Source organism: Aptenodytes patagonicus, chromosome 3 (assembly GCF_965638725.1).
Source record: "Aptenodytes patagonicus chromosome 3, bAptPat1.pri.cur, whole genome shotgun sequence".
Lineage (NCBI taxonomy): Eukaryota > Metazoa > Chordata > Aves > Sphenisciformes > Spheniscidae > Aptenodytes > Aptenodytes patagonicus.
In genome coordinates this window covers 118,099,864-118,113,639 of record NC_134951.1, presented here as the reverse complement: position 1 = coordinate 118,113,639, position 13,776 = coordinate 118,099,864, and the positions used below count along the sequence as shown (strand labels likewise).

At 41.0% G+C, this 13,776-nt stretch overlaps 1 protein-coding gene across 8 annotated transcripts in view; it reads right to left on the bottom strand.

The window, feature by feature from the left end:
* Positions 1–657: 657 nt before the first annotated feature.
* Positions 658–13,776, bottom strand: part of MAP4K3 (mitogen-activated protein kinase kinase kinase kinase 3) — a 91,910-nt gene continuing 78,791 nt past the window's right edge. For 7 of the 8 annotated variants that reach the window (XM_076334879.1, XM_076334880.1, XM_076334882.1 and 4 more), the window contains 6 exons: positions 13,194–13,365; positions 10,507–10,575; positions 10,296–10,388; positions 7,941–8,011; positions 4,643–4,698; positions 658–2,153 (listed from right to left, as the gene is read on the bottom strand). In XM_076334879.1, the coding sequence (XP_076190994.1) occupies positions 2,066–2,153; positions 4,643–4,698; positions 7,941–8,011; positions 10,296–10,388; positions 10,507–10,575; positions 13,194–13,365 (549 nt within the window). In that variant the 3' untranslated portion in view covers positions 658–2,065. Of the gene's footprint in view, positions 2,154–4,642; positions 4,699–7,940; positions 8,012–10,295; positions 10,389–10,506; positions 10,576–10,675; positions 10,773–13,193; positions 13,366–13,776 lie in introns of those variants that run through there. The other variant, XM_076334886.1, reaches the window with a different exon arrangement.

Genomic DNA, 13,776 nt, shown 5'->3' with positions numbered 1-13,776 from the left:
CAGAGTGATGGCGTTTGTCTTCCCAAGTAACCGTTACGCGTGATGGAGCCCTGCTTTCCTGGAGATGGCTGAACACCTGCCTGCCCATGGGAAGTAGGGAATTAATTCCTTGTTTTGCTTTGCTTGCATGCGCGGGTTTTGCTTTACCTATTAAACTGTTTTTATCTCAACCCACGAGTTTTCTCACTTTTACCCTTCCGATTCTCTCCCCCACCCCACCGGGGGGGAGCGAGCGAGCGGCTGCGTGGTGCTCAGTTGCCCACTGAGGTTAAACCACGACAGAAACACACACAAGTTCTCACCTTTTCTGAGAATTCAGCTTCTCAGTAGTGGGGCTTGCATTACCACCTCTCCCACAGGGTGGATCTGAGGTTCAGTGCAAGGGAACAGAAGAGATGGGGCCAGCAGAGGCAGCGAGCCTGAGTCTCACAGGCAGAAAAAAAGCCCTGCTGAAAAAAAAATGTTTTGCAATCAGAGGTGGAAAAGCAGGTGACGGAGGGAAGAAACCAAACAAGCTTGAATTTGGAAAGACTTCTCTCAAATACATAGATCTATTGCCTAAAGACCAAAAGAGTAATAATGCCTACCCTCAAGTGCTAGCCTACACTGAGTTGAGCTCCAGTGCTCTGACCATTCATACATTCAGAAATGCCCAGCTTCTGTGTTTGGCACAAACATTTAATAGCAGAATTCAAAACTCAGTATGTTCCATTTTAGTCTTATGTGGAAAATTAGTGCAAGTGGTAATCTAATTGTACAACAACATGTTAAAAAAAGTTTATTTTACATTATATACATTAGGGAACATATTTCAAAGCATTACTAATCACAACAATAATGCAGGCCATAAATCACTTTAAATTTAGTTTGGTTTTAGTGTATATTATCACAACAAAATATAAAGAACATATACAAAGAAAAAGGAGTCAAATGTGTGCATTTTGCTAAAACTTGGCATTTACATACTCCATTGGAAAATAGCAATCAAAAATACTTCTAATCAAAACTAAGTTCCTGTGATGCGCAGTAACCATTGTATTGTTTGAATGAGGTAGTAACTAAATTATTTTGGCCATGTGTTAACATCCTAAATCAAGAAAAGTGTGAAAATGGTTATAAGGCCAAAAAAAGTCAAAATGGCAACATCTTTGAGCCATTTCCACAATGCGGAATGTTGCTCCTTTTCATTGTGATGTGAAACTATTTAGTAAGACGAACAGTAATACTAATTTTTATCATTGTACACACTAATAATTCAAACACCTATTGCAGTGTTACAGCCAGGTACCACTAGTCTGGGACTGACACCCATCCAGAAAGTATTGTTTTCAAGCATAGAGAAGTAATTGTAAGGAGAGTTTTAATTAAATATAAAAATACAGGTGTTTAACTGGTTTGTTTCACAAAGAAAACTACCCAAGTAAACTAAAAAAGGGAACTTTGAAGCCCATGTCATACCCACAAAGTCACAGCTTACCTTTGTGACTAAATACATCACATCTCAATACGTTGTGCAAACATGAACACCAGTGTGTTGCATCAAAATTAAAACAAGATTGTAATCTGATTACAGCCTTGGTTACGACTTCTAAAAGTTAAGATTTATTTGTATTAGTAAATTACATATAATAAAATACAATAGTGTTGTTAAATGTACTATATTTGTTGCTAGCATCCCACTTTATAACAAACACATGAGAAGTCCTTAAAATAGTACCCCAATTTCATTTTTGCATCCTCAGTGACTTTTACATCTGTACAGGTAAGAGACTTGTACTTAACAAGAGGACCGCTATCTACAGAAAGTCAGTGTAGGTCTTCAGCAAGAAGTTTCACTGAAAAATACTGCATATGTACAAAGATTACATAACAGTAAATTAAGCACTTCTGTGGTATCATAATGCTTATGTGTCCATACCACAAACAATTCTTGTCTTCCTCTCATGCCACAATAAAGTAACTGAAGTCAGGTTACTGCAGCTTTTGTGCAATTTCAGCCAGCCATGAATGCTGCTGCAGCAGGAGTGTTCTCTTGTCAGGGTGAGCTGCCTGCCATCTGCTGTTCTCAGTAACTGTTCTCATGCCCTGCCAGGATATATAAATTGCTGTTGGCTGTTGGGTTATCCGTTGGCCTACTCTCCAGCACCACGACCCTAAAATGAAAATAAAAGCCACAACGTCAAGTAAGCCTTCATTTAAAAACATCCCTGGATATAACTGTAAATATTCTTTCCCAGGATCCATCCAACTGGTGGTCATTTCTCTTTCCCTGGATGCCTCTAGTTCAAAAGCTGCTCAAAGCAAGGCCAGCCTCAAAGCTAGCTCAGGGTCCTGTCCAGGCAAGGTCTCCAAGGATCTCCCACAGCCTCTCTGGGCTCCTACTACAGTGTTCAACCACCCTCACCATGATGTTTTCCCCTCTTATCCAGCTGGAATTTCCCTTGCTGCCTGTTGCCTCTCGTCCTTTCAGTGGGGGCTTCCGAAGAGGGTCCATCACTCCCCTACTGCCTGGGCTTGTGCTTCCCTGGAGCTTTGCAAAGCTAACCCATTAATCAGGCGCCAGTTCTGGAAGTTGTTAGTCTGCCCTTTGCCATTGGACATTACAGATGACCAAAGCTGACTCTTCTGTGAGCATTTCTAGTCTTTCCCTGAGCCCACGTAACCTAAATCCACAGAAACTTCCTCCAGCTCTGAAAGTCCCAGAGACTGAGACTTGCAGGCTGAGACGGTCCTCAAGGAAAGTATTGCTATGTGCAGAATCTTCTCTCTTACTCTTTTCTTGCCACCCACTTTTGGCCAGCATTGGAGACAGGAGACTGGGTTAGCTGGACCTATACTACAACTCCAAAGACCATAAGGGATGTCCTAGATCAGACCTTTCTCTTCAAAAGAGAGAAATTAGCAGTCACAATTCTGTTTCACAAACTATTCGAGACTTTTTAATCAGGCAAGAACCGCTAAAACTGCTAAATGGACCACGACGTTCATGATTGAGTTCTCCACAAACACCCTGAAGTGAAGGCAGATTGTGGGAAATTCAAATCCATCTATTGTGCACTCACCCAAGGAGAGGTTGCTTGCTTAAAAAAAAAAACTATCGCTGAGAAAACCTACCCTCTGCTCAATGTGCTCCACAAAGGGAACAACACCTCATGCCATAAGGCATTCCCTGCTCACCAGGAGAAAGCAACACGCAGACTGATGTCAGTTTTTTGGCTTCTCAGAACCCCAGTTCCTATGAACTGCCTAGAAAATGACATGTGTTACTAGAAAAAGGTTTCACAGCTCAAGCACAAAATATGACAGAGCCGCAAGCAAAATGGTATCTGAAGAAATTGGAATTAATGTTTATTGCAGTGCAAAGTCTTTAAACATTGTCTCAGACTTGGGAGACTATTAGTGCAAGCCAGAAATAGATGGAACCATATTTGGGGAAGAGGACATTATTCTTCCAAGGCAATGATTTGCAATGTCATGCTCCATTGTGAAGTCAGACTCATTTTTAAATTGAGCTGTGCTGTCTCTTAACAACTAAGAGAAGTGACATAATAAAGCTGAGCTCCACACACACCTCACTGGAACAGAGAGAGTAAAACCCTCAGGTCAGAGATAAGTATTACTTACAACTACCCTGTTACCAAAAAGCTATCAGGTATTGCACGTAAGGCAGAATCATCAACCCCCAGCCACCAAAAATTGCTGGTAGCTAGCTGATAAAGCCACAGCACCATTCACAGCTGTTGATGTTATGGGTAATTACAGGGCTGTGCATCAAGCTTGGAGAAGCAGAATATGGGGAAAGCCTTTGGTTGATGTGAAGCTTTTTTGGTAGTTCTACGATGCCACAAGAGAGTGACTTTACTGCGAGTGGCGTAAGACAGAGGCAAGTCTCCAAAGAAAATGAAAGCCTATCTTTGCACTTCATATGAATACATTACTGACGAAACTGTCACATCAGCATGCACTCCCCAGAAGACAAAACATCTGCTGTTTTTGTGGCTGTTACAGAAGTACAAAGTTCGATAGCAGGGCAGAGAAAGTTGAGGAAGTCAGTGACACTCCTAAAATAGCAGTTACTGACTCGGCAAGCTGGTATCTGATGGGTCAGGCAAACATGGTGTTAGTTTCCTGCAAAGCAGATGCCAAAAGAACAGCTATGCTGGGAATTATCAAGAGCTCTTACAAGACCTGAGCTGTCATGTTGGGAGGACAACTGGTAGAGTTCCTTTCTGGGGGTGAAAGTGAGATATTTACATTTTTAAGTATTTTTTGCATTTGTCTCAAGCAGTAGATCTTGATGAGCTACTGCAGCAGACCATCTGAAAGTAAAGATTTCACCAAATTAAACAAAATAATTACAGCACGAAGACACTCCTGGAGATTGTGACTGCAGCCAAATAGGAGCTTGCTAGCACGGCTGAGTACTTCTGGAAGCCCACAAACACTTCTAGAAGAAATTTTGTTTGTTTTCTGAAGAAAGAGAAGTAAACTTAAAGGGCTGAAAGGTAGACATGTACACAAAGGAACGAGTAAGATGACTAAAAAAGGAATCACAAGAAACAAGCAAAAAGAACTTTTACAAGGTAGGAGGAACACACATTATTCTTCTATTTTAGCATGCCATGTTCACTTCTCTTCATACCTGTCAGATCCCAGAAGCCTGAATATCCTCGTATTATCAGAAATTTCTTGCGTGATCTAGACAATAAAAATAAGACAAGTGTTTATATGTTAAGTGCACAAGTGTTTTTATTTTGTTTTTTAAATCAACCTAGAGAAAAGAATTGACTATGACTGATGTTACCAATTTACTGCTGATTTAAATCAGCTAGAGAATTTAATGCAACTGTCATTTTTAAATGAGATCTAAGAGTTTTCTGTAATTCCTGCCACATTATGTGAATTCCTCTGGTAGCAACTGCAAGCACAACAGCAGGGCTCAGCTCAGCACAGCGTCCGAGCTACCGGTGCAATTCTCTTCACAGCCATGACTGAAATAAAGTCATAGAACCATAGAATAGTTTGGGTTGGAAGGGACCTCTAAAGGTCATCCAGTCCAACCCCCCTGATGTGGGCAGGGACATCTTCAACTAGATCAGGTTGCTTAGGGCCCCGTCCAGCCTGACCTTGAATGTTTCCAGGGATGGGGCATCCACCACCTCTCTGGGCAACCTGTGCCAGTGTTTCACCACCCTCAGCGTAAAAAATTTCTTCCTTATATCTAGTCTGAATCTACCCCCCTTTAGTTTAAAGCCATTTCCCCTTGTCCTGTCGCAACAGGCCCTTCTAAAAAGTTTGCCGCCATCTTTTTTATAAGCTCCCTTTAAGTACTGATAGGCTGCAATAAGGTCTCCCTGAAGCCTTCTCTTCTCTAGGCTGAACAACCCCAACTCTCTCAGCCTTTCTTCATAGGAGAGGTGTTCCATCCCCCTGATCATTTTCATGGCCCTCTTCTGGACGTGCTCCAACCGGTCCCTGTCTTTCTTATGCTGAGGGCTCCAGAGCATAGCTGTAGGATACAATTTGTCTCACTCTAGAGTAGATATCCAAAATGTGTCAGATAAATTGCATGTAAAAATGCATTTTGTTGAAATTCTGAATCACAGTAATGATGCAGTAAGTTCATATTCTGAAAACTTAACAGAGAAACATAATCTAATTTGTGGTACTTACGCCCATTGTGAAAAGAAAACATAGTATTCTGACATTTCAGACTAGTGCAATAGAGCTTTGTTTACTGCGGGTGAATTGTAGTTGTGTGATATATCTTTATGATCACATGAATACCAAAGCACCAAAGAAAACATCATGTTAATCAGTAAAGTCAACCAAAGCCCACTGCATACTCCAAAGGATATCAAGTCACACCGTGAACAGGCAGCACTGTTTACAAAGCTCCTTTTCTACACAGCCACATTTCACATTCTTGAGGAAAGAAGAGATTCTTCTCTCCTTCCCAGATCCTAGTAGCATTAGCTGACTTAGTGAATTCACTTCTGGCACAGGGAACTTGCAAGAGAGTTTTAATTCACAACAACAAAGTTCCCCACTTTGTTAAGAAAATTACTTCCCCACTTTGTTAAGAAAATTACTTCCTGCTTGTTGTGGGGCTGAGTCTGCACAATCTTGGCCCAAATTTTGAGTGTCATGTCTCAGAATTCACACAGTTCCCTGTTTCATTCTTCCCACTCAATCAAATCACTGTGGAAGGTCACGGTTATGGAAGGAAGTAACTTTGCAAGCAGCTCAAATCATCCCCAATTAGACCAACTGATATGAGATTAGGGAATCTGAACTAATAATGTCTTCAAAGACAAACGTGCTGCAAAGTTAGTTTGGTCAAGTTTCTGTCCTGTGTAACCGCTTCCTACATACTACATAGTATAAAATTCCCTAGAAGTAACAAATACGGTCAAGATCTGAGCCTGGTAATGCAGGCTTTTCATATTACAGATGAAAATGAGTTTATTTGTTTTATTAATAGCTGTGGCTAGTAGGACAGCCAGGAGAGATAAGGAATTTAAAAAGGCCTGAGAGCTTACCCTAGATATGTTCTACAGAGAAAAAGTTTTGGGTGGCTTGCTTTCTGACAACAGCTCAGTTCTGCCTTCTGTTCTCCATTTAGGTGCTGGCTTTGGCTTGACAATAACAAAGCAAGAAGACAGTGTTCCTTATGCTTTATATAAACAATATAAAGCATCCACTTGCGCTGCAGCACTCTGGGGCACGTCCTCTAACAACCAGATCAGAGCTACTGAGTGCCAATGGGTGGAGTAATCCACTGAGCCTTGCAGAATGCTACTACCAAGAGTCTGGAGTTGGAGAAGTGCCTAGTGGCGTCATCTCCTCCTCACGGTCTGTGCTAACAGCAGGGTGCTGCAGTTCACCATTATAAGTGTCTGGAAGAAGCACAATCATGCCTGGGGATCAAACATGCACAAATGCCACAAGAACCATTTGCAGACTTGGAAATAAGAAGTAGTCTGACTCTAGTCTTTTGTCCAACTTCCCACAAAGAGCAGGCTTACTGTCAGCACAGATTAAGTCAGCTGTGGCTTTGTGCAAATAAATCTAGTTGTGTAACAATGTGGAATATCTAAGCTTGGCATGGTGTGACTGTATGTGTACCTTAAAATACAATTAGTCATAATGAGCTCAATTTCTCAGCTAATGTGACATGGATGAAACAAATGGTGAAGTTTGTAAGCATTCTTTAATAACCAAATTAAAAGACTCATTAAAATCCCACAAAGCACAGCATTTCCACTAACACAGATGCACAAGGTTTGCAGCAAGGAAAAAAAAAAAAAAAAAAGGGAGTTAGGAAGGTACTTATAATGGTTTAACAATGTCTAAAAATCACAAACTGGCTGAAAAAAGGGACTACACAGAAATTTTAGAAAAAATCTTTAGGTCAATCTGACATTTTTCTCCTGAGAAGGGAAAATACTTCTTGTGAAAGCTGGGCACTAAAATCTTCAAAGTACTCATAAGCCAAGGGAACATGGAAGAGACTAAAAAACAACGGGCAACTCATTCAACACTGTGACAAAAAGCTAAAGCTCAGCAGTGGAGCATGCAACCACTGGCAAAGCCCAAATTTTGGTATCCACGTCTGAGAGGGTAAGGGACTGACACTGGTCTTCAAAGCAATTTAAGGTGAAGAAGATTAATGTTACCGAGAATTAGGCTTGGATATTTTCTATGGCATCATGGCCCGGTCTCTTGTTGCTTTCTGCCTTGTATGTTAGACTTGACAGGGGCTCTTGTATAGCTTAATTAATTAGTTGGTAGCTTATGAAACATGCTTAGAATGAGACTCCAGCTTCCAGGTCTAACCTAGGAAGTTACCGAAATGTTCTACTCTTTTTCAGACCACAGCATTATGCATTTATCCTCTAGATAAGAAGCTAGAATTTGAAGCAAAATGCAGTACTCACCTCATTTGATCTAAAACTCCTTCCTTGCATGCCATGTTTCCAGAACGCTAACACACTGTCTTGTAGACAGACTGGTAACAAAGAACACTGAAATCAGTTTTGAGGCATAATGTCAACTCGTGCTTTTAAGGCCAAAAGTATATGACTGCAGTTTTGAAATTTGTGCATGTATATTGTATCATGTTCACCCACACAGACTGCAAAATCTCACAGGAATTGCTGAACCTGCCTCAAAAGTAGCTGCATTTATATATAATTTATTTGTTTGTTTAATGAGTGGGATTTAAAGATATTCCACCCAACCAGAAAAAGTTGTCCTTCTGTCTAGTCCTAAACATGTCCTTTCCTTTGAACAGGAAACCCCTCCTCATTGTAATACTAGCAGAAAATATATATTGAATTTTAGCAGAAAAATTACAGGGACACTGCAGAAGTTTTTCATTTTCCCAGCAACTATTGACTAATACAGTCCTTCTGCAATAGCAACGCAAAGCTTTACAAAGCCCTCTACTTTCCAGCCCTTCCCCTTGTCACAAATGTGGTGACAGGTGACAGGCACCTGCATTTGAACCCTGTGAAAGGAAATGGTCTAGGGCCTTCCTCAAAGAGAGGGCGAGTGTGTAGGTCCCCAGGAAGAATGTGTCCCACCTGCATCCAGCATCCTGCCTCTGGGCAGGTATGCAGGAAAGAGAGCAGAGCTCTTTAGAGACACTATCAGGCCAGAACAGGACACTGGTAGCTCGTTTGTGACGAGCAGAGAGAGGATTACAGAATGTGCAGAGGTCCCACAGTGAGCAGCTTCAAGTACATGTACTCCTTCCTTCCCCCCATTCCTACCAACACGAGCCATAAAAGTAATGTTTTCCGTGACAATGTTTTTTGTGCTCTTCTCTGTGGGACACTATGTTTGAAGTGCCTGAAACTTTAAAGCTTCTCCTCAGAAGTAAATTCCCTCCAACTCATTATTTTCATTCCCACTGTTCCTTCTCTTCTGGTGCTACCCTCCCTCTATGCACACATCCTCCCGCATCCCTCTTTCAAAAGCATGTGATGCAATCCAGGTATGTAACCACTGGAGAATTGTCAAAATAAATGTATTCTGTCTTTCTGTTTCACGAATCTAATTCATTCAGACTCTTCACAAGAAAACAAAATTTATGTAAAGTGTGACATATCATAATTTAGTCTTTGAGCTGCTTTATAAAAATGGGACTGTGTGAACACACACGCAGAATGAGTTAGCCATGTGTGATTCACAGAGTTTAGGTAGGTTGTGTTAAGGTATTCCTTTAGAGGCTGAAGGTCTCCATCATATTCCCAAGACATTTAGCCTAATCAGGGAAGACTCCAGGGTTATTACTTCATTCCAATTGCTCCTAGGGAAGCACATTACATAGTGTGCTGAACCTTTCACTGAGCCTTCTCACACAAAGCGAAATGCGCGAGATAGCGTTTCAAATGCTAAAGACTTGACAGTTAGCATCTCTAATTCTGTACTGTAACAGTAAACAAGTTAATCATAGAGTATCTCGAGTTGGAAGGCACCCATAAGGATCATCGAGCCCAACTCCCTGCTCCTCTCAGGACTACCTAAAACTAAACCATATGACTAAGAGCATTGTCCAGACACTCCTTGAACTCTTGACAGGCTTGGTGCTGTGACCACTTCTGTGGGGAACCTGTTCCAGTGACCAAGTACCCTCTGAGTGAAGAACCTTTTCCTAATGTCCAATCTGAACATCCCCTGACACAGCTTCATACCATTTCCACTTGTCCTATCACTGGTCAACAGAGAGAGGAGCTCATCACCTCCCCATCTGCTGCCCCCCTTGAGGAAGTTGTGGACTGCGATGAAGTCACTCCTCAGCCTTCTCTTCTCTAAGCTGAACAAACCAAGTGACCTCAGCTGCTTCTTGTAAGTCTTGCCCTCGAGACATTCCACCATCTTGGTCACCCTCCTCTGGACACACTCTAATAGTCTGATGTCCTTCTTATGTTGAGGCACCTAAAACTGCACACAGTACTCAAGGTGGGGCTGCACCAGTGCAGTGAAGAATAGGACGATCACCTCCCTCGACTGGCTAGCTATGCTGTGCTTGATGCACCCCAGGACACAGTTGACCCTTTTAGCTGCTGGGGCACACATATTCAGCTTGCCATCAACCCAAAACCCCAGATCTCTTTCGGCAGGGCTGCTCTCCAGCCTCTTGTCCCCCAATTTATATGTATAACCAGGACTACCTCGTCCCAGGTGCAGAATCCAGCACTAGCTCTTGTTAAATTTCATATGGTTGGTGATTGCCCAGCCCTCTAGTCTATCCAGATATTCAATATTAATAATGAAATCCAACTTACCTATTGATTCAATCTGAAAATCAAACGTGAGCTCCGATGACAGTTTGCGGCTGGATTTTAACCTGCCTTGCAGATTCACTATTTTTATGCAGCCTAGACAATAAACAGGATATGTCAACCAAGAATTGATCTTCAATGTATGACCTAATTTGAAGACAGACAGTATGCATGTACATGCATACGTATGTATTTAGTTGATACAAAAACTTACAATCCAAACACACCAAAATGGTATCTCTCTCCAGCTGTGTTACATGTACAACACTTGTCTCTGTAGTGTCTATAAAAAAATGACAGTGTTAGTTCATAACATAAATTACCATGAAATTTGAAATGGAAGTTCTAGAGATTGAGACAATTTAATGGGTTAGTGTGTTTTTATCTACTTAAAATAATCATCTTACCAGTGACATTTCTCTTCTCTTAGAGAGGCATGTCCACTTATCCAACATGTTGACTGTGACAGGAAAACTGAAGCTGTAATATTAAAGTATGGACTTAATCCAGCCTTTTCTGAGCCATGTCACAAAAGCAAACTCACATGTACATTGTTCTCCCATTATTTGCTGTTGGTGTCATTTAATATTGCTGTTGCAAAAAAAGGCAGATATATGAGACTGTCCACACTAAACCTGAATGCTGTTTCATTCCATTTTTCTTCTGCCTTTATTTCTAAATCTTGCTAGAGACTTTTATATTAGTACTTAATTCTTGCTGCTATTTTCAGACTTTCTATCCCCGGATCTTCCAAAAATAGGGGATTATTTCCTTCTCCAAACTCTTAGAAGAAGGGTTACCTTCCTCTCTTCTGGGTTACAGCTGCAGCAGTCTCCATCACAGCAAACAGGGGGATCTGACCCACAAGTGATTAGTGGACACGTCAACTCAAAAGAGAAGTGTAGTTTTTGTCCATTTGTTTGTTAACATTAAAATTACACAAAAAGCAGCTCTTACTAACTCAGCATTACTGCCAGTGATTCTATAGGCATTCTTTCATACAGAAAAGAGAAACTCATTAAATCTGTTAGAGATGAGAAATTAGACCATGTTACCTAAAATACAAAAGCAGCTTTCCGTTAAATAATAACATCCATGGTCCTGTTGAGAAGCAAAAAACTCCTCAAGGATGATGGCAGAAATGTGCTCCTTGAGATGGTCCCTCCATCTCTTTTTTGCTGTTCGTCTTAGAAGGTGTAACATTTATGATCTTAACCAATTTCTAATGCAGGATCTTAACCAAAGGTGGATATAGCCATGATGAAAGCATGCACCAGAAGGACTGGAGGATATATATCTGTGCAACCACATTACGCAACGTGGAAACATGCACTGCACTGGCTGAAGCTAACAGGAGAGGGATGGCAAGGGGAGAAATCCCTTGCAGTAAGTCTCTGCCAGCTAATTTTTTTAAGAAGTCTTTATCAGACATTTACAAAAAAAAAAGTCAAATGTCAAACAATGAAAACTGGTATCTGATGGAAGCTATTTGTGACCATACGGTACACACTTTCCCCATTTAAAAAACACTGAAAAATCTGTTTCATTGCACTATCGCTCTCCTGCCAGCAGGGGACAGGAATAAACCAATACAACATGAGGGTTTAAATTAAGAGTCAAACAAGTAAGAGAAAATAACAACATAGGCACAACGCGAGAACACACAAATGATTCAAGGAAGCTAAAGAAGTGGTTTTGGAAGGCACAATGCAATGTTAAATTTTTCACATTACCAAAAAAAAAGGAACTGGGAAGGGATTACTATTCTTGTATTTACACACTGATGCAGACAATACTGAAAGAATGACAACAGGACATTATGGGTCAAAGAATTTCTCTTCAGCATGCTACTTTTATGGACTCTACTGAAGTCACACAGTTACATAAATAGATGTATGAGTTTGAAAATAAAATGTACTAACTCTGAAGTAGTTAAGTGCATTAATTGGCCATCCACTGATCACTTTGTTTTTTGTAACTATGCTTTAAACTGTGTCAAAGTCTGACGCACTTTTCAGCAGCAAGAAAGTCAGCAGGAATCTTCCTCGTGGAAACTGTGCTTCTTAGTGAATTCCATGGTACACAATCAGCCAGACTCATACACATGTATATGCCAGTGCAGGGCTATGTATAAATTCATCATGGATCAACAAGGGCTCTGTGCCTGGTAATAACAAAGCTACTTACTGCTTCTAAACCTGCAAGCTATGACAGGGGTCAGCTCACTAGTGTATCTAGGTTTAGCGGGGAACCTTTCAACTCTAGAAAAGTAATTCTTAGCACAGTTCCTTCTTAAAAAAATGTCTACTGTTGCTCAGATGGTGGCCTCCTCACTCATAGCGCCCAGATCAGTGACAGACAGGTACTCGGTTTCCTGCTACCAGTCGTCCTAACACCTTTTGCTTTCCATAAACATCAGAAGAATAGAAATATGCTCTCTCTCAGCAGAAGGCTGATAACACCATTTCTAACTACACTGGCTTATTGCAGGAGAGCCAAACCACACCTACAGTGATGTTGAAAGAAATTGCTCAGAGTGCAATTCTATTAAAATTTATTAAGTAAACAGAAGTCATGGTGCCAGGGTAGAGCACAGAACAGCACAGTGGGTAATAATCAAGTACAGCCTGATTTATGGAAATGCAAGAAACCACAGCTCCATCCTCTGGTATACTCAAAATCTCAAGAAATCCAATCAGTTCAATAAGTAGAAACATCAAAAAAAGAGTGCATGTGCAAGCAGGTACAACCAGATACCCCTTTAAATGAAGAACTTAGAATGATCACTTAGCCTTAGTGATTTAACCATTAGTTTCTTCAGAGGAAACTACTTTTCTAGTGCTTCAGCTATAACAGAAGAGCAAGGAACATTTCTGAATGCAATTAAAACAGCACACAAACCTGTTTCTGTAAACCACGAAGAGGTAGAATTTGGGTTGACAGTCTCAAACTTCACCACCTGGTTGAAGTCTCTTCCTCTACTGACACCGACACAAACTAAAGGGAATTCCTGCTCAGGGACTACCAGCATTTCAAACAATCTCAGCGGACAAGGTACAGGAAAATCTATGTGCTAGATTAAGAAACAAAAATAGATATTAGAAGGGAAACAAGTTCCGTCTGAGTTGCTATTAGCTATTTAAACTGTATGGTAAATTTTATGCCATACATTTTGTAACATTAAGTTTACTTCTTTAGATAACAGTAATCGATAGATACAAAAGCCTGAGTTACAAAGTTTAGAGAGTCTTCATGCAATTCAGTTAAAATAAGATAGGGTGTCTTTCATCACGTGTGTCTTGTGCAGCTGCCCACAGATGACAAGAGTGCTATACCAGTCATTGCTCTCCCCGGCTATGGAGTCTCTAAGCCATGTTTCCCAGGCTGATCAAGTTATAGCAGCTGCCTTTCTACAAACATGAGTCCACTCTGGCTCGATCTCTTCAGGTGGTGTCAGACGGGGAGATAACAAGCATTTCTGGGC